General features: G+C 46.1%; 1 protein-coding gene across 1 annotated transcript in view; it reads left to right on the forward strand.

Annotated features, from left to right (window-relative positions):
• Positions 1 to 26,251, forward strand: part of RUNX1 (runt related transcription factor 1) — a 236,554-nt gene that overhangs the window by 187,439 nt on the left and 22,864 nt on the right. Inside the window, exon 7 of the mRNA XM_023517438.1 lies at positions 8,792 to 8,986. Within this exon, the coding sequence (XP_023373206.1) occupies positions 8,792 to 8,986 (195 nt within the window). The remainder of the gene's footprint in view (positions 1 to 8,791; positions 8,987 to 26,251) is intronic.

The following is a 26,251-nucleotide window of genomic DNA, read 5'->3' on the forward strand; positions in this document are numbered from 1 at the left end:
TCCTAACTGGCTTTCCCAGGACTTTGGCAACATTGAAGAAAAAAAAGCCGTCCTTAAAGCCACAAAACGCTCAATTGTCCATGCCGCAGCGTGGCCAGCTTCCCAAAGCTGGCCAGTCAGAGACCTTGGTGTTAATTCCTCGGGCAACTAAAAAATGATGGTGTGAGTTCTGTTGACTTAATTGTTGGAGTGTTTCTGGGTTTGCCTCCTCGCAGTATTATGGGCTGTTCTTCATTACCTGCCCTACCTATCTTCACAATCTAGCCGCAAACAGCTTTGGTTGACCACACCACTTCCCTATTGAAAGTTAATACTGTTTGACTCATTCTGTGTTACTAACCTGAAGCCAAAGAAAACAAGGCAGAGAATAACCAGCTTGTATGGAGGTTGGAAAGCTCTCAGAGGCCCTGCTTTCAAAATCCTATACAGTAGCTTTACTATATCTCTCCGCTGCAGCTGCAGAGAAAACGAAGGAAGCAGAAGTGGTTGAAAAAAACAAAAATTGGGGACAAGGGAGTGGGGGGTCCCCTCAGGCTGGGGAAAGAGTCAGCATAATCTGCAGTCGTTTATGAAGGCTCCCTCCCTCAGCCCGGATCCTGGGGGATCCACCAGGGTATTCACACAGAGCAGGGACTGTTGGGAACTAAAAGGAGAGGAAAGTTCACCACTGTCCAGGCGGTTCTCCTATTGTGTTGTAGCAGAGAGGAGCTGGGAGATGGTCCCACAGGTCAGCCTGCCTGGTAGGCAGAGCCCCGTGGGCAGGCCGGGGAGAAAGTCTGCTGCATTCAAATCTGAAACGTGCTGGGGAGGGAGACTGCTGCCAGGGTCTGCTAGGAAAGGATGGAGGCCTGGGACAGCCTGCTCTTCCTTCTTCCCCTAACTGACTCAGAGAAGGTCCAGGGAGAAGAGAGGGGGCACCCGTGTCTTGGAATAAATAGATTTTTCCCTGGCAATGGCACCAGCCAGACAGGGGAACCTACATTCTGATCACCATGCTGTGGCTCTTTGGGCGTCCAGGTGAATAGCTGCTTACACTCAGTAACCGGCAGAAGAGTTCTCCTCCCCACAGACGCCCCTTCCCCGCTGCTGGCTACTTCTACCGCTGTGGACAACAGTAAATTAAATTAGCCGGATGCTTGAGTGACATTGTCATCTCCCAAACAACCTGAGAGCATTTGCTCAGGATGGGGTGAGGGAGAGCCAAGGGCCTATTACAGACAACAGGGAGTTGGCGTTCTCACTGGTGAGTGCTCAGAAGGTGGGCGTGGCCCGGCCAGGGCCTGCTCCGCCATCTGTCCTGGAACTTCAGCTGGCATTTATGACAGAAGTGAGTGCTCAGAACCAGATGCTAATCCCCTGCTTCTGGGAAGGCCCTGGGATCCAGTGGGCATTGCCTTTAGAAAAAGGAGAGCATCTAACCCTTCGTTGGACGGACAGAGGGTAGGGTCACCCCACACACTTCAGAACGAGCATCCAGCAGATGTCTGGTGTGGGAAGGGGAGCCCATTCACCCACTCACGCCCTCCTTCCTTTGTTCATCCAGCATTTATTGGGGCATCACCCTACCTTGGAAGGGCCTGCAGTTGCCTTTGTCCTGTCTGAACATGCTCAGTGTCTCTGCTGGTCAGGACACCACCAACATGCACCCTCCAGCTGTTCTCCCCTCAGGGTCTGTCTGCCTGGGGGAGCCACTCTGACCAACAGACCCAACAGACACTGGCAGTTACCACTCTCAGGTTACTTTAGTGTGAACTCTAACCAGAGGGTTTCCTTGGCACAATGCCTTACCCTGGGGAGAGTGGGGAACACTTGGGAGATTACAGGCTGGTCCAGGAGAAAGAATCTTGACCTTGCGAGCTTTCTTCATCCCTGTTAAGAGGCTGTCTCCACAACCCCCACAGAGGGCTGCTCTAATCAAGAGCAAAAGCTGCCAGGCAGTTCCCCACTGTGAGCTACAGTTAATCTTCTTAGTCACCAGAGACAGGCGGAGACCAGTGACCACTGGGATGGCACATGTTAACTAACTGCTCTGCTCTGCTGTTAGGGAGGCCCAGGGAGGTCTCCATGAGCTCATGGGAGTGCGCTAAAACCTCCATCACTTGTGACTATCCGTTTTGAGCTTGGGGATTTGTTTTTATTTTTGTCCCCTGAGTCTTGGGGGCACAGGGGAAGCTGTGTGGGCCTTTGCCCCTGAAGCTGTGTGAGTCGTTGCTCTTTTTTGAATTCCTTACCTTACTGTTGCTCTCTGCACCTGGCCTTCTATGCTTAGTGCGTGTCCTCAGTGCAGTCGGGGACACTGTGTGTATGAGCATAGGTGTGTACGTGCGGTATATTTCTGTGCGTGTGTGTGAAGGTGCTCACTACAAAGAAGGAACAGAAGCTGTGCTCCTCCTCTTACTTATGTTGGGGTTCTGTGCTTAACTAACAAGAGAGCCTTTTATCCTTTTATTTTTTAGAATGATAAAAAGAAAAATAGAGAGATGAGTTTTGCTGACTGATTTAACTTCTAATGAGACAATTCTCCATGAAGCTTCATGTGCTCAGTGACGATACTTCTCAGCAAGTCGTTTTTCTACACTCACCCTGCAGCTGAAAACTATAGTTCCAACTTTCTTTGCCCCAATGAATTCTACTTTCCCATAACCAGTGGAAGACAGTCAGACAGCACCAAGCACAAAGGCCTTAATAAGTCATTCATTCAGTCGGTCAGTCATTCGGGCAACATTTAGTGACCCTCCTATGTGCCAGATGTTCTTAGAGGCTTGCATGAAAGATAAAAAATCACTGTCCTCATAGCTTGTATGGTCCAGTGGGCACAGACAGTCCAGAAGTGACATTTATATATGCTGTGCAGAAAATCAATACCCAAGTGCTAGGGATTGGCTGCATAGAGAAGTTTGCAACTTCAAGCAGGGTCTCTTGAGAATTCTTCAGGGAGAAGATGACATTTGAGCAAATACTGGAAGGGTGGGAGGGATCAGGTCCGCAGAATCTAAGGAAGAGTGTTCTGGGCAGAGGAAACAGCAAGTGCAAAGGCCCTGGGGCAGTGATACAGGAGCAGCAACAAGATGGCCAGTGTGGTGGAGGAAAGAGGGGAGTTCAGATTGTCTGTCTTCTCGTTTTAAGTCGGATCACTCCAACAAGAACTGGTTGAGTAGATAATCACAGCAGGTGTAACTGCTATGGATGTTTGTAGAGCCCCTTGGAATAATCTGTCTTAGTCCTTTAATGCCAGGCTTCCAGACAAGGAGGCTAAAGTGATGAAGAGACTTGCTCTTGTCCACAGCAAAGTTTGGTGCACAATCAGATTTAAAATGGAGAATTCTTCATGCCCAGACTGGCAGTCACGCTTCCCTGGTGCTGTGTTGTTTCTCCCGGGGGGAGAAGGATTATGGCAGCCGAGTTAACAGTCTGATCCCAGGGCCACCCAGAGGTCTTATTCCCCCAAAGTCCTTCCACAGATGACAGAACAGAATGCATCTACTTGATTTGAAAAAGAAGGCCCTAAGTCAGGGCCCACGGGCACTTGATCTACACATAGTTCAGGCATATTCAGTGTCGTTACAGTTCCCAGCCCACAGCAGACTGAAGGCGGGTGGGAGAAGGGAAGTAGTGATGCACAGTGAAAGTTCCAGAACTGGGAGGAGGATCCTCTCTTGCTTGTACTCGCGTTCCTGGTGTGCTCCCTGCACCAGAAGCAGAGCATCCCCTGGGACCTGATTGGAAACCCAAATTCTTGGGCCCACGTCCCAGCCCTTCCAAGCTGGAATATCTGAGTAATTACAGGACCTGCATAAGCGATGAGACACAGCCTCCTGTAACAGCATGGCTCCAGCCCTCACCTAGTTCGTGAATAGAAATGAAATTATAAAGGCAAAGAGTACAAAAGTTAGTGTGCTACTATGCCCATGGTCGAAAACTGTGTGACACCGTGTGCCTCTCTTCTCTGTTCATTTTGGGTTCACAGAATTTATATTTGTGTGTGTCAGTGGGTGCTGAGAGCGAGTGTGTTTTCAGGCCTGCCCTCTTCCTCGGACTGGCTGTGTGAGACTGGGTAAATGAGGTAACCTTTCTGATCCTCACTTCCCACACATCAGTTAAAAACTAAGGCTGATTTCTCTGGCCTTTCTCCAGTTCTGATGTGCTCCAACCTTGTTATTCTCTTAGCTTAAGGATAGGAGAAGAAATTGGGGTGGGGAGTGGAGTGAAGCTACCTGTATTTACATTGGATAATATATAAGCATGCATATATAATATGCATCATAATATTTGATGTATCAATATCCATTATGTATTTATATTACATTTATTTTATGTGCATGAGATGTAAGCCATATGTAATATTAAACAATATTTTCCAACATTGATCAGCCAGCAGATGGTTAGGTGTGCAGGTAAGGTTTATTTCACCACCTGCAAGGGGCTTCAGGAAAGGATCACCTTCCATTTCTTACCATCACTTTAAATCCCAACGACCCTGGAACCTAGAGGTTAGACTTTTACGCCAGGAAAAGGGAGCTGCTGTCTACACACGGAGAGAACATGTTTTTCCATAGTCATCAAACAGTAGCAAATCAAAAAAGGAAAAAGCCATGTTTTTATATCCAGATCCAAGTAGTTAGTGGCAGGTTAACTGGCAAATATCTTATGAAATACGTGCATCCTCTTAAAAGTGAATATGTGAAATTCATAAACTGTTTCAGAAGAACCACAGCTTTATAATGTATGCACACAGAGCTGTATATCTTTTTGGTATTAACATTTGGCACAGATTTCTCTCAGGGGCTCACATGGCAATGCTTTGAACATACACCTTCCTAATTTTTCTGAGACCCTACCAAGAAAATTAGTAAACCCATATCAGAAATGTGGAATAACAATGTTGTTGACTTCCAGAAAATTCCTTATTCTCCCTAGCCAAAGGTTTCCAAAACAAGGTGGCAATTGAACTTTATCTCTTTTCTTTAATGGAAGATCAGATACTATATTTCAGTTGCTTACAGCCACAGACCACAACAGTACCTTGAAAAAGGCAGTTTGGTCAATGGATATTCAGACTTGCTCAGTCTAGTTTTTACAGCAGAAAAGTGAAAGCTGGTCTCATTATCCATCACAAAATGTTGCAACATTTGGGGATGCCCTAATGGAAAGCCATCTCAGAAAGCAACAAATATATCTTTGAAATGGAGTAATATTTGACAGATGGCACTATTTCTCCCTTTTTTGAATTTTTATGACTCTGCATATACGTATAATAAAATTCCAAAAAAAATGAGAATAGTAATAGAAGAATTTAGGATCCTTTTCAATTCTGCGTAGGATTCACTAAGCTATCCCCGTATGAAGTCTTACATTCACAATTAACTTCTCACATGCTAAAAAGGCCAGGCTGCCAACACGTAGATGTTCTGGGCTGCATGGTAATTCTACCAGAAGGCTTGAGTCAGGGTTAAATTCCCTACTGGGGAAACCCTCCAAAGGCCAGTTCTCAGTAAGAGAAAAGAAAAGTGAATTTGATAGTGAACATTTTCCATACTCCTCTATTTAAAATCCAGGGGCAAATGGACATTTTAATTGAACACAGGCACAGGAAACTGGAGACATATAAAGCATTCATTTTCCCCAGCTTGAAAGTTTATATCGGAAGTTCCTATGTATTTCATGTAAAATATTGCTATTTGGCACATGAGATCTGATGGTTTCAGAAAAGAAGAATGAAGTGTTCCTTTGATCTAGCTTATAAGTGCATCTTAACCACACCTTGAGGATGATGATGCTTCTCACTTCCCCTGTGCCTGGGTGTTAACAACTCTCTAGCACCACTGTCAGGACGGGGCCAAGACCCCTGCAAAGGCAGCACTGGTCCTGCTCACTCCCGGACACACGTGGGGAGGGTGAGAATGAACTCTTCCCAATCCTCTGACGTTAAACTCAGCCCTGAGACTCTCAAGCTTTGGAAATAGCTTAGAGTGAAGAACTGTTTTCTCTGAGGATTATGCCCAAACATTCCTGCTAAAGCAGAGAGTTATCAGTTATCTCTGCGAATGACTATGATGTTGGCAAGTGTCAGCTGGTATAGAAATTGCTCACATGTTAAAACTTTTTTTTTTAAGCATAGGGTAATGAGGGGAGGAAAGACTAAAAAAAAAAAAAAACCTCACATGGTGCCTGGCCACAGGAGCAGCTTATCTGAAATGACTTCTTCCTGCTGTTTCTCAGTGGCACGCGTTTGGTGGCCAAGAAAGACACAACTGACCACAGCCTTTCTTGAAAGGCTGACTGTAGACTCCACTGTGCCCAATGCCATGTATTCAGGATGACCTTGTACATATCATTTCCCTGGATCACCCACTGTTCTTGACACAGTGTTTTCCAAAAATGCCACTGGATGCCCAAGGAATGTGAAGTTTCAAAATGGGTACAAAACTTGCTGGGAGCCTTTGTGACTGGCATTCTTTCTGAGGCAGTAGAACTCTCTGGAATCATTTCTCCTGCATTCTTCTTCCCTTGACTCCTCATATCTGGCATTAGGCTGGGGTAAGATTCAAAGGCCTGACTTCTTATGCTTTGAATGGTTCTTGAGATGGAATTGGGCTTTATTTTTTTTCTGCAAGAAAAGTTGAAGTTGTTCAGTTTGATCTTCGGGAAGCCAAGGATCTATCACAAAGATGGGAGGTGGGAGTAGTGAAGGAAAGCTCCATCCAGACACCGAATTGCACTGCGACCGACCCACAGATTGTTCTAGAAAAAAGACATGTTTGTACTTGTGCGGGAAAGGGCTGATGGGGGTTGCTTGGGAACCTGGCCCCACAGGCTTTCCTCCACAAAGCTGGTGCTTAAAATACTGCGCCCGTAAGGGGCCTCCCACATGTGTGCAGAGCCTGCGTGACTCGGGGTGTTTGCGCTTGAGTCGAGTGTTGGGGCTGGAGCTCTGAATCAGAGTCCAGATTTGCCTTGGTGACACATGAAAAGAGGGAGCGTTGCATTTGAACTACACAAATATTATGCTTAAGTATTTTTCCTCATTTTGGAGCCAAACAGGTCTTGTTAATGATAAAATCACTGCAATATAGTGGGCCCTTTTTCTGGTCTGGAATTTGAGACAGTGTTAACTGTGCCAAGGGGCCGGGCAGCAGGAAGAAACAGCAGGCCGTGAGATGTGGAGCCATAACACCAGTCAGATGATTTACCTTTACAATTGCAGCAGCCAGTGGGAGCCGGGCTAAAACGCACTTCTCGAGGCCCACTCTCACCCACGGCTGGCCAGAGAGGAATCGAGGGATCCTCTTTCTAGTTGTAGGATCAGACCAGGACATGTGAAAGAACACTTTGTGGGGGCAACAAGCAGGCTGCTTCTCTAAGCTGGCTTTGAGGCTACTTGCCAATGCGAGGGGGGTTCTGTGCCTTTGGTCAGGGTCTCTGTTCAAATTTCAAGGGCAAGGATGCAGCAGGCAGCCATACTCTTGAAAGGATGAAATGAATGGCCCAGGCTTGCTATAGGGTCATCCCTACCTTGGATCCTCAGCTCTATTCTAAAGACACTTTGGGCTGGGGAAGCAGCTCATGCCTGTAATCCCAACACTTTATGGGAAGCTGAGGTTGGAGGATCACTTGAGCTCAGATGTTCAAGACCACCCTGGGCAACACAGTGAGACCTCACAGCCACAAAAAATAAGAAAAATTAGCTGGGTGTGGTAGTGCATGCCTGTAGTCCCAGCTACTTCAGAGGCTGAGGCAGGAGGATGATTTGAGGCCTATAGTGAGCTATGATCTCACCACTGAACTCCAGCCTGGGTGACAGAGTGAGATCCCATGTTTTAAACCAAAAAAAAGAGACACTTTGATACGGGATTAAGGGGAAAACTGCAGGTCCACATCCCACGTGAGTGGCCTCTGCTCCCTGCTTCTTGGAGACAGTGTTTCAGTGAGGAGCAGAGTAAGGAAGGACAATTACCGCCTGCATGGACGCCGAAGGCCCTACCTTCTCTTCCTGACTCCTAAAACCCCGGGGAAGCTCACCCAGTCGGCCAGCAGCTCCCTCTGGGCTCCAGAGGATGGGCCCAGCCTGCTGGGAATGTTGGACAAGGCCCAGGCTATGCCTTCCAGTCAACTCCCCCATATACCTGAGGAGCTAGCTTCAGGGAAGGAAAAGTGCTCAAGAAAAGCCTGTGAGGAGAGGGAGAGGGTGAGGGACTGCGGGTGCCCTTCATACCAGGAAACGCGGCCTCCCGGGGCTGTGGGTTTACAGCCACACCTTGCTTCCTGTCGGAGGTGCAGGCTGCTAAGCTCCAGGCCCACTTTGCTGTGTCTAAAACCTGCTGATGGTTGGCTTTGCAATAAGGAGCAGCTGTTCTGATGCCACTAGGAGACCACCTTTCCTGACTGCCACAGTTTAGCACCCAGAATGTGGCCAAGGGCCCACAGTTAATACCTACCTCACCACTTGCCTCCTATCATCACCACTGCTGCCAGGGCCCACATCCTGCCGCATTCTGCCTAGTGGAGGTGGGTGCAGAGGGTTGGGGTGGGTGCCATGGCCCAGACTAGGGGAGCACCCAGTGGCCAGTGTGGCAAAGGAAGCTCCAGTTGGCTGAAAGACAGTCCCTACATTCCCACTGGCAGCCAGCCCAGTGGGGAACTCTCTAGAAAGTCCACATTGAGGGTGAGGGGAGAGGGATGGGGATAGGCCAGGAAACTCCCAATTTTAGAAAACCCACAATACATTTTCTGATCTCTTCCCTCCCTCCCTCCCTTCCTCCTTGCCCTCTCCCCTCCCCACTCCCCACAATAGGACATCGGCAGAAACTAGATGATCAGACCAAGCCTGGGAGCTTGTCCTTTTCTGAGCGGCTCAGTGAACTGGAGCAGCTGCGGCGCACAGCAGCCATGAGGGCCAGCCCACACCACCCAGCCCCCACGCCCAACCCTCGCGCCTCCCTGAGCCACTCCACTGCCTTTAACCCTCAGCCTCAGAGTCAGATGCAGGGTAAGTACTGGACGGAGCCCCTTCCCATCTCACCCTCACTTGGGCCACCACTCCGGCCAGGCCCCACCTGCAGAGCCCACCCAGACCAACTGTGTTCTCCCCTTGATGCTCAGAGAGGTGCTCAGACCAACAGCAGCTCCCGGGAGCTTGCTAGAATGCAGTCTCAGGGGCCACCATCTGCACTGTAACAAGATCCTTGGATCTGGATACCCACATACGGATAGATCTCTCTGTATATTTTAAGAGTTAGCTTTAGCTGTGCTGTGCTGTTCCTTTACCTACCTATTAGGCTTGAAGGCGTGTACACACACGAGCACACACGTGCGTGCCAAGCAAGGTGCAAGTGGGGCTATTTTCAAGGTCTTGTTGTCTCCAGGTTATTGATGGGTTTTGTATCTAATATGTTTTTTAAAAGAGTATTAAGAAATAGTAGAAATGAATGGATACCATCACATCGAGGGCATTATTTGCAAATCAATAAAGGATACAAGTCCCCCCCCCCCCCACCGCATCCCACGGGGCTAGCTGGCAATTCCAAAAACACTAAAATGCAATAATTGCCTAAGACCCACTGTGCCAAACTAGATAATACAAAAAGTTCATTTACACTGTAGAAGCACTGACGTCAATGACTGTTTGCTCTGCGATACCATTTCAAATATCCAAAAATGCAGTCTTTTCTCCGTGCCATGCGGAACACAGCTGTATGTGATACAGTCACAGTGATATTCCTTGTTAAACTCAAAGGAAAAGATAAACAAAACATCTGGAGAAAAGGGCAGGTGGCCAGCAACGGATATGGACCCTCTTTGCCCCACGTGATCCACACAAATTAGCTTCCCCAGGCGTTTTCTGTGTGTAAATTGCATTGCGGGATGTACAAGTTCTATCTTTCTCGCGAGTTTCTGGGCCAATAGCTAGCTCTCTTTGGGGGTTAACACATGTGGGGCTCTCAAAAGGCATTTCTACCGTCTTCCACAGAGCGTGACAGCCCATGCCGCTAACTTTCCCAGTTGTATTTCTGGGGGTGGTTCTTTTATTTGAGTGGAAAATTCTCAAAGAAATCTTCCCATAGAGACTACGCACACAGCTGTTAAGTGGCCTGTCTGTAGCGTCGCCCTTGTGTAAACAAACAGAAACCTAAAGCTTGAGGTCTGGGGGGGCCGCCTCTCATCTGCCGTCTTATCGTAGGTACATTTAGGAAGTGATCCCATGAAATCACTGGTTTCCTGTTGCTTAATAATCATTAGTAATCAATCAAAATACACACATGGATTTTTGAAAATTCTAAAATCCACGTGTATCTGGTAAATTAGGTGAAATGGTATAATAATGGCGAGAGAAGGGCTTGAAGTGAAACGATACTTTTCTTCCAAAGAGCATAAAGGAGATTCTTTCATCTTGTGTTTAAGGTCATTTAAATTAATTCATGTCTTCTTTAGGACTCCCTGTGTAAACTCAGAGGCCAGGCGTGTTTTCTTCTTCTCTCATTGCTTAACTGACTATTTATACTACTAAGCTGATGAAGGTGTTTGCCTTCTTTTACTGGCATTAACACCAAAAATAGCATTTTTAAAGGCGATGGAGCATTCACACAGGGGCAAATTGAAATTGTCACCACTGAATCTACTGTGTTTCAGAAGGTTTTGGTGAGGAGTGAATCTAATCTGATTTCCCTCTTCATCAGATATGCTTCTTTACAAAAAAAAAAATAAAGAAAAGACAAGAAAGAAAAAGAGAAAGAGAGAAGTGGCACATTAAATTCTTGACCTCAGCAGCTCTTGAGCAGAAGCATTATCATGGATCATATCCTGGGCATTCTTCAGCTCTTTAGAGTATTATATACTTAGCAGAGTATCAAGTTTAATACCAAGAATCACCCCCTTTCTTGTTCCTTTTAAAAATTTTTTACTTCTGCAACATCTAAGAAATCATAACTTGCTTTTAGAGTGCCCTAGGGGCACAGCTACCACTCTAAAAAAATGTGTTAACTATATTGTTGATGTTATTTCTTTCCAGAATATGAATTTGATATTTAGTATTTCACTTGTAAAATTGTAAGAACAACTTTTTAAAAATAAGTACCCAGAATATTTTCATGTGAAACTACTTTTCCTTTTTCTTTCTTTGTTTTTTCCTTTGAGAAAATGATGTTTGACACTAGTCATGCTTTAAGTTGATCCTTGGAGGGTTTTTTTACCCCCTTGAAATTAGAAAATTAACGGGCATAATGTGAAAGTCTCTTCCAGCCAAGGCTTTCATTTTGTTCTTGACATGTAGGAAAATGGTTATTTTCCAGGCTTATCCCTAAAGCTTCTGTGTTATACGTAAGAAAATACTTTAAAAAATGAAACACATGAAAAGTATGTGTTTATGGCTCTCTTTGAAATGGCAGCAGTAGTTTTAAGAAAAATATCCTGAAAGTAGTCATGGCAGTTCTACAACAGGGCCACACAGATGTGAAGATTTTTCAGTTTTACAAAAATGCCAGTAACTTGGAGCTCAGAAAGCACACCAGGGTTTCTAGAGAGGCTATGGAACCCTACTTTGCTGGGACTTCTCTGGAAGGGCTATGCCAGCCCCTCTAACTCTGTCAGCAGGAAATCACATCTATATAACAGAATAGCACCTTCCTTATCTAGAATCAGATGTGCCTGACACCCCAAATAGGCATCTCCATTAATCAGAAGCAGGGTGCAGATCTGTTGCCATGCCTCCAAACCACTGTTTATTTATTGAGGTTTTAATTATGAAAAAGGGCTGAGGTTAAATTCAGCTTCCTATTTCACCAAGTCTTGAAATTGACTAGAAAGCCATTTTGTCAAGGCCACATGTTTATGCAAATTAAGACATCCTCATCAACTTCTATGGTTTAAAATTCTTGTATATTTCTTTTCAAAGATGGAATGGGGTAGATTCTAGAGCCAGTGGTATGGATGCCTGTTTGGTCATAACTTCCACTTAGAGATGGCTTCAGGAAACCTAAGCATATAATTTTAAGAATTCAACTCCTGATTTACCAAGTGTGACAAATCACATTTAAGGTGGCATAACTTCCTCCTTTCTGGGAAGATGGGGATAGAGTGGTATGTGCTGGTACAGAAAACTGTGAAATCCAGATAAACTAGGAGGCCAGTTGTGTTGTTCGTGTGTGTGGGTGTGTGCTGGTTGCTGTGAACACCTCGGTGTAAGATTTGACTTTTTAATTGGATTAGTTGTGATGCATTTTGGCATGGGTCAGACCTTTTGTATGCATTATTCTGTTCCTCAGACAAAAATTGCCCAATGTCTCCAAGGTTATAAGTGATGAACTCGGACTCAAATCCAGACCTTTCTGGCTGCAAAGCGTGCAAGGTGGGATGGCAAGGTCTCCTAGGTGTGCACGCTTGAGTCAAGGATCAATGAGTTACAGGGATGACCAGTGTCAAGAAGAATCCCAGGTGCCAAAGGAGAGATGGAGAAGTATGGTGCTAGTCACTCATTTGGCAGTCCTGTATTGAATGTGTTCTATTATGATTAGATGTGGATGATGATGATAACTTTGGGGTCAAGCTTTGTGTTGGCCTTTGGGTACATGTATTATTTGTTTTTAAAGATGGGGAGAAAAGAAAACTTGTGAATCTCTAAGCATGGGTAAGAGAGGAATGTCTGGGGGTCCCAGGCAACCTCTGTCTACTGGGGCTACTGCCTTCCTACATATAAAAACCTCTCTTATGGGGTCCACTGAGACCAAGGCCTTCTTATCATTCAGACCCAGTCAACAGCTAATCAGCTGTTAGGAGTGTGGGTACTTTGCTATATAGCCAAGAAGAGCCACTGAGCTCTCAGATCATCTTCTGATTTTAGTATTATAGATATGTTTTTTCTTGCTAGTTATCCTCCCAAAAGTTATTTACTTTGGATAGCCCATATTCTGGTGCTTCTGTCTGTGAAACTCTGAGATACTGAATCAGCTTTGTTTCTCAGTTGTACCAGATTACTTCTGTCAGCCTGATTCTCTCTTTATCAACCGGATAAGCAAAAGAAAGAAAATCCTGCCCCCTTCCTTTAAGAGAAGGAGATGAATCCCCTTGGCAGGCTTAGGGGTAAAATATTCAGCTGCACAGTACTGCTTCCTTCCTCTCTAGCCTTCCCTCACTGCCTTCCTTTCTCTTCTAGCAATTCTAGAAGTTTAAAAACAAAGGGCGTACGGACTGTTTGATTACCTTGGAAGTAGAGACTACATCAAACACCAGAAATTCCCAGATGTAAATCTATAAATGGTCATTTAATGGTTACATGAAGCAAAATACTCAGAGTGCTAGAAATCAATTTGTAAGGCATGCTGTAAACACGGGAAGTGGATGATTTTATTTAAAAATAACTCTCATGTAGGTGAGGTAGGGTATGAGAGCCATTCAAGGTCTACATAGCATTAGAATCTTACCCTGAGACCAAGTCTGAACCAGGGGTTCCCATGGAGAAGAAAGGAAGGGAGGGAGGGAAGGAGGAAGGGAGGAGGAAAGAAGGAAAGAGCAAGAAAAGAAAAGACCAGCAAGATAAATGCAGAGTGCAGAGCCCCCTGTTGGCGTGTGGGGTATGAGCGGCCCCATTCACAGGAGAGCGGAGAGGTTACAAGTTATTACAATTAAAAGCATTCCTGAGGCAGGACCTGAAAGTCAGTTCCTGTTTTCTGTTCTTAGCTGGTGCAACCTAAACTGTAAGTTTAAGGACTCTCATTGTAGACATTCAGAAAAGAGGAGGCTGGGGAGAAAGCTGTGCTTTGCTTTCTTCCTTAACAAAAGACCCCTGAGGCCCTTGCAGCCTGGTTCGCCCCCATGCCCTTTGTTTCTTGAGTCTGTTGTCCTGCTTCCTGGTCACTCACTTGAGTCACTTCACAGTGCTTAGAGTGGTAGCCCCCCCTTCTGTTTATTCTCTACCTGTAGTTACCACGGTACTCCCTTGAACAGCACTATGCAAATAGCTGGGGTGTGTTTACAAGCACCTTGCAGCTAAGTACTTAATCAACCAGCCCTTCAAAGGAGCCACCTATCAGAGGAGCTGTCAGCACCCTAGTGATCATAAACCTCAGTTTAGTGGGGCTTCATGTTCAGACTAAGTATTTTCATGATGTTGTCTGAGAGGTTCAGGCCACTTTTTTTGGGGGGGGAGCATGTTGTTTCAGGAGCATCCTTTCTAATCAGAAGAAAAAAGAGTTCACTTCAGGACATGGTCTTGTTTTTAGTGACGAGGTCCCACTCTGTCACCTGGGCTGGAGTGCAATGGCATCATCATAGCTCACTGCAGCCTCAATCTCCTGGGCTCAAATGATCTTCCTGCCTCAACCCCCTGAGTAGCTGGGACTACAAGTATACACCACCACACCTGACTAATTTTTCTTATTTCTTGTAGAAATGGGGTCTTACTATGTTGCCCAGGCTGGTCTCAAACTCCTGGGCTCAAGCAATCCTCCCATCTCAGCCTCTCAAAGTGCTGGGGTTACAGGTATGAGCCACTGCACCTGGCTAGGGGGCTTGATCTTAATGATAAAATATTGCTTCCATGGACTGCATATGATTTGAACTTTTCCCTGATTCTTGTGAATCTATAGGCTAGTACACATCAGCATAAAAATGTTTCATTCAGAAGAACAACAGTTTTTAACAAAGATGTAATTGGTACAATTAATTGATATCAATGGCTAAACAGCAGGAGGGTTAAGCTGAAATTTTAATGGCCAAGAAACATAGAAGAACACAGGGGCTAAGAAGAATGGGGGATCAACAGGCAGACTGCTTCTGTCCAAAACACATACTGCCCATTGGACTCTTGGCAAGTTACTTAACCTTTTAAATTCTTGGTTTCCCATATGCAAAATGAGAGTAATAATTATGCTTGCAGATCCTGGGACCACTGTGAAATATATAGCAGTGGATGTTAGAGCCAGCCCATAGTTAACCTTCAATAACTGTTATAATCAGCATCAACAATACCAAGTTGTCATAGTCCATTTTTGGTTGCTGTTGGGTAATGGATAAAGAAAAGAAATTTATTCGGCTCATGGATCTGCAGGCTAGAGAGTCCAAGAGCCTGGCACGGGCATCTGGTGAGAGTCATTCCATGGTAGACAGATGGAAGCGCAAAAGGGTGTATGCCCAAGAAGGCGACTTCTATAATAAAGCTACTCCCTGGATAACTAACTCACTCTCTCAGTAGCAGCATTAATTCATTCATGAGGGTGAAGCCAAAGGCCCTACTTCTCAACACTACCATAATGGCAGCCAACTCTCTAACACATGAGCGTTTGAGGGACACATTTAAGCCATGGCATTTCACCCAACACCTCCAAAAATCACATCCTTCTCACTTTTGAAATACATTCACTCCATTCCAATAGTCCCAAAAGTCTTGATTCATTCTAGCACCAATTAAAAAGTCTAAAGTCCAAAGTCTCATTTAAACTAGACAAGTGTGAGACTCGACCCAATTCATTCATTTGTGGACTGGCAAAGATAGACATTCCCACTCCAAAAGGGAGAAATAAGCAAGAAAAGAGGGGTAACTCATTCCAAGTAAGTCCCCAACCCAACAGGGAAACAATATGAAGCCTTAAAGCTGGAGAATAGTCCCCACTAGTTCCATGTGCACATCCCAGATACACTGGAGATGGGGCCAGGACTGAAGACCTTGAGCAGCTTTGCCCCTATAGTACTGCTGGGTTCACCTCATGCTTCAGCTCTCTCAGGGCTGAGTCTTGTGCCTGCAAAATTCTCAGGCTGAAGTTGAACACTTGTGGCTCTATAGTTCTGGGGTCTGAGCCATAGCCCCAATGAGGTGCTCTGTGGCAGCCTTGCCCTCACATTTCTGCTCAGTATTACCCTAGTAAGTGCTCTTTGTCGTCACTCTGCCCCAGCATCAGGTCTCTGCCTGAGCTTAAAGGTTCTGTCTGGTATCCTGTGAAAATTAGGTGGGGGAAATCATGGCTGCACAGCTCTTGAATTCTGCATGCCTGCAGAATTAGCATCATGAGGAAGCCACCAAGACATACCATTTGAACCCTTTGGAATGGTGACCCAAGCTACACCTGTGCCCACCTGAGCCTGGTGATAGGATGCAAAAAGCAGACCTAAGATGGGAAAGAATCATGGGCTTTTCACACCTTTTTGCCATGGGCAAAAAGCAGTGAGCCCACGGAGACTGGGCCTTGCTTGTCCACTGAAGCCAATCTGCCATCCTAGAGCTTTGGGCCTGTGATGGCAGAGCCAGTCTTGAAAGTCTCTGGAATGCCTTTGGGGTCTTTCTTCCATTGTCTTGATAAAGAGACTCTGGCTTCCTTCCATTCATACTAATCTCTTTAGCAAATGGTTGCTCGGCCATGCCCTTAGTGTACACTCCCAAACATGCTTATGTTTTTTACATGGCCAGGCTGCAAATTCTCCAAATCTTTCCATTCTGCTTCTCATTTAATTGTAAGTTTCATCTTTAGGTCATCCTTTATCCTTGCTTCTCACTGTAGGTGGTTCAGAGTAGCCACAGAGCAGCCTGAACATTTCACTGCTTAGTTATTTCTTCCACCAGATATCCTTCTTCACCACTCATAAGTTGGACTCTATAGTCCAAAGACATGGTCACAATTTTACCAAGCTCTTTGTGACATTACATTGTTATCAAAACCACCTTTACTCCAGTTTCCATCTTAGCCCTCGTCAGAATGACCTTTACTGTCCACATATCTAACAGCATTCTGGTCACAACCACTTAAGTAATCTCTAAGAAGATTTGGACTTTCTTTTGTTCTGGGATCTTCTTCTGAGCCCTCACCAGAATTGCTTTTAAAAGAAGAACCTTCACAGAAAGATGTGCTTTTTCTAGCCTGCTCTTTTCCAGTCTCTGCCATTACCCAGTTCCAAAGCCAATGGCACCTTGTTAGTTATTTTTTGTAGCAACACCACCACTTCTTGGTACAAATTTTCTGTCTTAGTCCATTTTCTGTTGCTCTGAGTGTGGATAATTTAGAAAAAAAAATAAATTTATTTCTTACAGTTCTATAGGCTGGGAAGTCCAAAGCATGGCTGCAGCATCTGGTAAAGGCCTTCTTGATGCATTACCCCATGGCAGAAAAGCAAGGAAGGCAAGAGTGCACATGTGAGAGAGCTTGCTGTTATAGCAGAACCCTTCCCGTGATAGTGATAACCCATTCCCATGATAATGGCTCTAATGTATTTATGAGGCCTCACCACTCAACACTGCCATATTGGCAACCACATTTCCAACACGTGAACTTTGGGGAGACACAAACCACAGCACAAGTGTATTAGTTTCTTGTGGCTGCTGTAACAAATTACAACTCACTTGGTGGCTCAAAACAACAGAAATTCATTCTCTCATAGTTCTGGAGGCCAGAAGTCCAAACTGAAGGTGTTGGCAGGGCCATGCTTCCTCTGGAGGCTCTAGTCAGGATCCTTCCTTGCCTTTTCCAACTCTTGGTGGCATTCCTTGGCTCATGGCTGCATCATTCCAGTCTCTTCTTCCCTCTTTACATAGTTTTCTCATCTATGTCATCTTCCTCTTCTGTCCTTATGAGGATATATGTTGTTGAATTTAGACCCCACTCAGATAACCCATAATGATCTCAAGATCCTTCACTTAATTATAGCTGCAAAAGCCCTTTCTACAAATAAAGTCATTCACCATTCTGAAGTTAGGACATGGACTTGTTTTTTCTGGAGTCACCATTGTATACCTTGTATATCAAGGTAAAAAGAATAGGGGACAGTAGGCCACTGGCCAAGGACATCAGATGAGTCCAGAGATAACTTTCCCAAGTTCATTCCCTAGAACAAACATGGCTGACAGGTAAATGTGAACTTGAAACCTCATACCTGAGGGCCCCAGTCATGTCTTCTGGCTACCTTCAGCACAGCCCATCACTTGCTGGGACTGGGTATTTTTATTTTCCAGCCAGAGGAATATGTGATATTTTTTCTCTAGATAAGATATTTATTACTATTTTCTTAATATGCAGATGGACTCAGAGGGCTTGACAGTGGGGAAGCTGTTCCCTGTGTCCCCGGAGTAATGCCAGATGAGGAGACAGGAGGCCTGGGAGCTCCTGATGGCAGAGATGGTAGTAAGCTTAGGAACAGAAGATGACATGAAGACCAAAGCTGGCCAGTTGGGATGGACTCAAGAATTTGACCTCCCGGAGTCTGGCATATCACTGTTGTTTTGAAACAAGCTGCCTTTTGAAAAAGTGTCTTTGGTACCAGGCATCATTGACCACACATCCATTTTAGGATGCTGATTAACTTTGCATATCTCATTATCCTGAACTGACAAATCACCTGAAGGTAGCCTTTCAAATTTAGATACTTAACAAACAAACTTTAGCTGTAGCCATGAAGTAGCATCCAAGTTTACCAAAAGTCTCTATTGGGAGAAGAACAAGCAGCATATGTTGATATGGAAAACATGCTTAGGAAACTACTCCTTGTGTTTTCTTGTTAGGCGGAGTTCTCCAAACTGAGTGCGTTTTACTTATTTTTGCATTTTAAGATGTTTCTCACTATTTTCCTCACTTTATGAACAGAAATGCAGGTCCACTCGAATTCCGTTATTCTAGGGCTCTTTAAAATCTAACATTTGTGATTTAAATTTTGCTGAGGAATCATAATTACTTCTGCCTTTCCTTGTTTACCTCTGGCCCTCGAACCCCCCAGCCTGGCCTTTAGGGAAACTGGGCCCAGGTAAAGGGGTTTCACTTGCTTCAAGTGTCAGTAATTGCCTCAGTGCCTATCTGTACCATATGTTCACATTTCTCTTTCAAAGCCTTAGCTCCACATGCAATGTCTTCCTACTGAACAATTGCCTTCAAAGTGGTAGAACAGCCCAATTGTTTCGGAGATTAAAGATACCAATTGCAAAACTCCTGTAAATAAAATCTTCACTGACAAACCCAGTTTCTTTTCATAGACTTTTCTTTCATAATCTCTTTCTGGCAGAACATTTTATGTTTTGAAGTCAGAGATTCAGTTACCAACCACAGTAAATAAAACAAAATGATAACTTTTAAAAAGTATAGAATTCATCCTAAAAACAAACATGGCCCATCGTGTTTGTTTTTTGTCTCTCTGTGCACTCCTGAGACTTGTTATAGGAACAGAAAGTATGGACCACTTCTCATGCAGGTGATTTCTGATAAGCGCGCTGTGGGAAGTCTTCAGGTTGAGTTTCGGCCAGTTCAGACTTTCCTGAGTGTCATGGGATAGAAGATTTACTGTTTTAAAGACATAAGCATTTTTAAGAGAAGACAACCATGACACTAAATCTTTGAACGAGCCACGGGGAGGAACTGGGCAGAAAGAGAGTCACTTCCTCAAGACACGGGCTGAAGTGCCACAATCCTGGGCCTTGTCATTACTTCATACCAACTCTGGGTCATGTTGGGGTTTAGGCTTTCCAAATACGGATTCGGGATTTTGAAGAACATCTTCTAATCCTGATCCACATGGAGTCTGTGGTAAGAATTAACTAATTCCTGTAGAAAGGGGATTCCCCTTCTAGAGGTGAAACTCCCCACTTTCCCTCCTGGAAGAAATCAGTGTAGACAAAGGGACGGGGAGGCAGTGACTTGATGTGCATCTCATGTCACCTGATAGGTATGTGCTGGCATAAACCTGAGCTGGAAAACAGACCAGGAACTGAAACGGTGCTTATTTCTTCACACCGTCTCTTGGTTCTTCCTCCCAGTATGAATCAGGTCACAGAATCTGAGCCTCCATAAGTCAACAGGATCCGTTCTGCTTAACAAGATTTGGGCCACTGTAGGACCAGCCCAGTTTCTCCAGGGAAATAGAGGAGGATGTACTAGGATTGTTCAGTTATCCCCAGGGAAGGTCCATGAGTCAGGGCCCTGAAAGGGCTTGGGCAGGTCAATGCTTCCCTGGGTGTCAACAGCTCACCTGACTGTGACCCTTGAGTCTCCAGCTGTATAAATTACTGGTTCCCGCTATGGAGCGAGTCTCTTTACCTTACAGCTTTATGTGTTCAACCTGAGTCATGCCAAGGACTTATCCAAGACACAGAAAGCTCATGCCAGGCCAGTTCCTCCTTGTGTCATTGGAAGAGCTACATACATAACTTGCTTGGGATTTGAAAAGAACATCTTGAGATAAAATGACAGGAAGAAGTCATATGACTGGTGATTGCACTTCTTGGAGTTGCAGGTCATACAAAGGAAGCGAACATGGTTGTTTTATTAAATCTCATGGGATTGTTGTGCTGTTCTGGCCACTTTCACTCCATTAGTACATCTCTCTGCACATATCAGATAGCAAATTATATAACGATAAAGTTATTAAAATATCTGTAAAAGACAGCACAAGCTCAAGGGCTGGACTTGGCCTTTCTGTCCGTTAAGTGGTTTATTTAGATCTCTTGTCTCAAGGTCTGTTAATCTTCATCTGTACTTTGTTGTAATCTGCCTGCTATGTGGAGCCACCATAATAGCTTGTTTTAAGACATGCCTCTGTTAGCCATCTGACAAGGCTGGGATCTTAAGGACACACGTAGATGCTTTTGAAGTGTGATACTCACTCCCACTAACCAATCCCCCCACTCAATTTAAAACTGCAGCATTTGTTTGCGATTGTGTCCACACCTGCGTTGTTACTAGAGCAGCTGGAACAGCAAGGTTATGACAAGGATATTGCCCAATTCACATGGTTACCAAAGGCGATAGTAAAATAACTGTAGCTCCCGTTCGTAGAACGGACTGATGTTGTTGGTTCACTGAATCCCGACCATCCCCCATACGTGTGCCTGGTGTGGTGGGGGGCAGCCTTGCCTGGAAGGTCCTGCCTCCAGTGCCTGCTGTTTTCTTTACCAGCAAGCCCCAGGCCCTGCATCTGTCATGTAAGTGACGAACCACGTAGCTTTAAGCACTGAAATTCTGTGAATCTGGATCTGCAGCTCCCACCTCTAATATTCTCAGGGAAACCAGCAGAGATGCCTCAGAGTCCCTCACTCTGTCACTCTGATTAAAAGGCTATTTTGGAAGAAGGGTTCATATTTTTACTGTGTGATCAAGCTTTGAGAGCCTCGGAGCCACCATATGTTGCTAAATGAGAGAAGTCATTGCCCAGACATGGATCTGTTTAATATGATTTTTTCCCACAAATTACAAACCATGACTCTAAAATCGAATTTGTGCAAAATTACGGATGGCCAGTTCAGGTGGAAGGCAAAGGAAATCTTGTTACTCCTATTCCAGAATCTCTTCCTGATTTCCTCATTTGATTCTTTCACGCCTTGGGGTGGGGGAGCAGAATGCATCAGCAGTTTATAAGGAATTTCTCTTATTTTCAAACTTTCTCCCTGTCCATTCATGGCTTCCTCAGAGAAAGACACAGCAACCCGGAGAAGTCAAGACAGAAGCCAGTGCCTCTGTCCATCCCTGCCCCAGCCAGGGTAGAGCTCTTTTTCCCACCTTACCATAAGAAGGGACTCAGAGTAAGCAGAGGAGCCCTCAGCACACATACAAGGAGAGGAGAACGTGGGTCTGTGCTACTAACGCTAAGATCTGTGTGCGGGACAAAGATACAAGCTTTGGAATTCAAATCCCAGGCCGCCCACTTTCTAGTTATACAATTTGGTGGGAATCAGTCAGTCCCCGTGCCACCGTTCCCCACCTGTAAAATGAGCATGCTAACAATAACACCTGGCATACTGGATCATGTGATTTAAATGAGTTAACACGCATAAAACACACGATGCCCACTGCATGGTAAGCATTGTATTTATTCTGACTTTACAAAGTGAAAGATTGAGATATATTTTTATCAGATGGTTAGCGTGGAGCTTGCGAGTGTTACCCTTTTCAGTGTAGTCGCTATTCCCACGTTCTTACTGGTGGTGGTGGTCTAGCACCAGGGGGTACACTCAGTGCTCTGCTGAGAGAGCCACTCTGCCACTCTGTGAGAATTACCTTGCTGGTGTCCTTTCTTAGTCATCAGGAGTGATTACATCCCTGGGGGGTTTTAGTGGTGTTTTCAATTCAAGTTGTTTCCTGGGGTCAGCTCAAACAGGGACCCATGAGCTCTGCTCCACAAGACCAAATGGTGAACTGTAAAGTAAAAGGGGCTGTCAACTGTTTTGCTCAAAGTCCTGTATTTTACCCGTGAGTCATGCCAGGCCTGAGAGTTTCAGGGATGTGCACAGAGGCAGACCTGGAATCTAAGTCCTGCGGCTCCTGGCCCACTTGCCTTCCCAGTGCCTGGTCCTGCCTCTGTGCACATTTCGGGTGTGGATCATTCATCTGACACTCAACCATGCTCTGCCTTACATTGCCTCTTTCTAAAGGACTGACACAGTTAGATTCTGTATCATAAGCTCCATTTTTGAAATGTTGAATTGCATGATAAGGAGAAGGGGTTTTTAAAGCAAGCAAAGACATACTATCCTCCTCAGAACCTTCCTCCACCCTCCGCTCCCACCAAGCACCCCCCAGCCCTGCTCCCTGCAGAGGAACGAACAGCTGCAGGGAGGTTGACAGGTCACTTCCTGACCACAGGGCCCACGTGGGCAGCAGCCGGGATGAACCCTGACCTGGCCCACTGCTTGCATGAATTGGACGCATTCAGCAAATTTGAATGGTCAGCCTCGTTGGCGTTTTAATGAAGCAGCTACAAAAGGATTTCTTTGAACCAAGTTTCACCTTCCTGTGTGATTTTAAGTAAATACCTCCCAGTGCCGACTCCACCTTTGAGACTGCTTAAGGCTGTGGCTTGGGCTGTTGGGCCAGAACTAGGACAGCAAACAGGTGTGTGAGTGTGACAGGGCAGAGATTGGGAGCCACAGCTGTGGGAACTCAAGGCAGCTTTGGCGGGCCAAGCCTGGGAATGGTGGAAGGCTGGTGCTGAGTGACAGTCCCCTCATTTCAGTTCAGGACACCGCTGCCAACTTCGTGCCACTTACTCCCTAAAGAGTGCACAGCAATGAGAGTGAGTGAGGTAGGATCAGATAAAGGTGTCCCTGTGACAGGGACAGCTATGTCTTTAATTCAGAGTCACGGTCATGAACAGCAGGGACAAAAGCTGCCCAGAAATGTCACAAGAATTTAAGGAGACCAAATGCCCTTCTCTCGAAGGCACCAAGGAGGAGGCTCCTGCATGGATGGGTGGCATCTGGGCTCCCTTCCTTCAGTCAAATGTGGTGACCCCGTAACCCTCTCCTCTAAGTGAAACACACTGAGTTGCCCAGGAGGCTTAGGGACCAGGAGCATCTGCACTGCCTGGCCAGGTTGTCACCTCCATCTCCCATAGCTCGTGTTTCTCCGTGTGTCCTGACCGTGTTCCCAGGAACATCTTAGCAGCCTGAGAACCACACGTTTCCAAAGAACAGATAAGAGCCCTGGAAAGAATGCCGGGAAGTGGCCTTTTCTTTCTCAGAGAAATGAATCACTCAGGAGAAGCAGTGGGCAGTGTTGCAAACTTTTTCTCTGATTTAGGCCATTCTTATGGAGACTTTGAACTAACCGTTGGAGATGAGTGAATTATAGAAAGCTAGGTCAGAATGAGGCAGCCAGGCGCCTCCTGAGATAGGTAAGTAACTGCAAACCCAGAGAGGCTAAGTAATTTGCCAGAGGTCACACAGGCACCATCCCTATTCAAGCCCTCAGCTTCCCCTGCCCACCGCACCCCCAGCAAGAGCACGTTCCTAGTATTTGGATATGACGATGTGAACCGTCCTGAGCAGTCCCTTCAAAACAGCACTTAGGCAAACGAGGGGCTGTTGGAACAAGATAGGGCAAACTCTGGTGTGCCTCTGCGGCTGCCACACCCAGTTTCTCATCTTTATATTACAAAAAAAAAGTCTCAAATAACCCAAACAGGCAAGGTCTGATCTGCAGACAGTCTGCAGGCATCTGCCCAAGAAGCTGCCGGCCGGCTGGTCCATCCTCCCCTGATTTATGTTGTGTGTGTTAAGCCCTAAATTGTTGAGTCTCTGGCTGGCTGCAGTGGTATTACTGGAGGGCTGGTGCATGTTTTCGGCTCATAGAGCTGGCTCTGGTACTGCAGGGGTTGGCCCCAGATCAAGTCCAATCTCACACCTGTCTGAGACAATGAGGCCCTTGTTAGACACATCTCTAGCCGAGGAGGCTCGGGCTGCTTATTTTTCACATTCAAAACTGGGGGGGGGGGTCTGGGAGAAGCCAAGGGGAGACTTGGGAAATGCTGGGGTCAGCTGCTCTTATCTCCCCCTTCCCTGCCCATCCCCCCATGCTCTAACTTTTCCTTATTTTCGAAAATTACAAAACAAACAGTATCAACAGTGGCCCTCTTATGAACAATTTCCTACTGCAGAATGAGGAACTCGTGGCCTGTCGTAGCAGACATTTCCCCACACCAAGAAGCTGGGCAATCCCGGGCAGAAGTGAGGTGAACAGGCAGGGTGCAGCCCCCACCCTTCCCAGTGCTGAAGCCTGACAAGGTCTGTCCAAGAGAGGCTTTCTCTCATTTTTCACCTCTGCTGCTGACATTCCAGTGACTGCAGCAAAAAGCACAGGGGAATTTTTCCCCAGTGATGTATTATTCACGGATGAAACCACAAGGTGTTCTGTCCCTGTTCAGCCTTCCTGTCCTGTCCCTTGTGAGCAACAGGGAGAACAGAGCTGGCCACCAAGACCTCTCTCTGCAGACCTCTTGCAAGTCCAGAGGCTCTGACATGAGGCAGCTGCTGGCAGGAGCTCTCCTGGGCCCAGGTTGGCACCCTTCAAGTCTAATGATTCTGAAGCACCATTATTCAGTCAAAGCTCCACCCCTGAAATGATTTAGAACCATTCATAGGACCAGCGATGTGGAGACCCATTGGATAAGAGTCAAGAAAAGAGCTTCCCAGAGTTATAAAAAATCACCGTTACTACAAGACCCCACAGTAGGAGCCCATGTGGGAAAACCTAGAAGTTCTCACACAGGTAGATGCCCTGGTTTGGGGGGGTTGGGGAGGGTACATCTCCCAGCTGCTTTCACAGTAAGACCTGCTCTTACCTGAGCTAGGAGGCAGCTGGATGCCAGTGATCATTCTATTCTGCTTATTCCCCAAACAAGAAAGGAGCAGCCCTGTCCTTCTCACCCATAAACAACTGATTTAAGCACTAAGCCCCGTTGCTGACTCATCAGCCTCAGAGACGCAATAGGGAAAATGCATATGCTGTTTATTTCATTTGAGACCAAGGACTTACCAGAGTTGAAGTTGGGCCAGTCTGTTTTTTTGGTAGCATAAGTCATTTTAACTCAGCCACCCACTCCTGTGTCTCTAGATGCTTGTCAGCTTTGGTCCGTGCTGGTTGCCTACTCAGAAAGCCCCTTCCTGTCATCCCCAATACGTCCCCTGATCCTGCCATTCTTCTGGGTACCTCCCCTGCCCATGTCCTTCAGCGCATCTTTACCCCTACCAAGGCGCAGACTGACTGCTGTTCTTGACTCCTGGACCCATCTGTCAGTCACTGCCACTTCAGTGTCTGTCGTTACCCCTGGGCTGCAGGTCTGGATGCCTCTTTGCATCGGCCAGGGGTGAGAGTCCCTCTGTGCTACTAGGTAGTGAAAACCGAACCACCAATGGTGAGTGCCGTCCAGGCAAGCAACACTGCATGTGTCCCCGAGGCTCCCACACTGTCCTCCCAGAGCACATCAGGTTTCTGAGATCAGCAGGTGAGAAGCAGCATCCCGGGGTGGGGGGCAGGAACTCTCTCTCCTCCTTCTGCAGACCCTCCACGACCCAGCCCGGTCACAGAGGGAGGGTGAGCATGAGGTGTTGAGGGAGGATTTTGCCTGCTGTCAAGAAGGCAGGCTAAAACTATTTATTTTCAGGTTTTAAATCCAATCTCAAAATTTCCTGCCCTAAACACTTTCCTTCCTTCCAAAGCAGTAACTCTCAGGTAGAGGCTTTTGCCGTCTTTCTTTCCTCATTCTTCCTTTCTCCCCCTGCCAGAGCCGGGAACCTGGGGCCTTTCCCTCCCAGGGTCCTTTCCCTTGGGCGCTATGACAAGAGGAACTTGGGAAGCCGTCTCCGTGCCCCTCGACTTTCTGAGCCCCACTACCTTCTGCAGCTGAAGCTCCCCTCCCCCAGGCCAAGCTCTGTCTCCGTCTCTGCTTCTCTCTTCCTTCCTCCTCAGACCCTCGCCCCGAGGTGGTCTTCCAAACACTGGAAGCTAGTTTGCACATTTAATTAGAGATCTCCACCCCAAAGAAAGAATATATTATTTACCCACCACTTCCTTGGACCCCC

Source organism: Otolemur garnettii, unplaced genomic scaffold (genome assembly GCF_000181295.1).
Source record: "Otolemur garnettii isolate 467f Iridium unplaced genomic scaffold, OtoGar3 scaffold00111, whole genome shotgun sequence".
Taxonomy (NCBI): domain Eukaryota; kingdom Metazoa; phylum Chordata; class Mammalia; order Primates; family Galagidae; genus Otolemur; species Otolemur garnettii.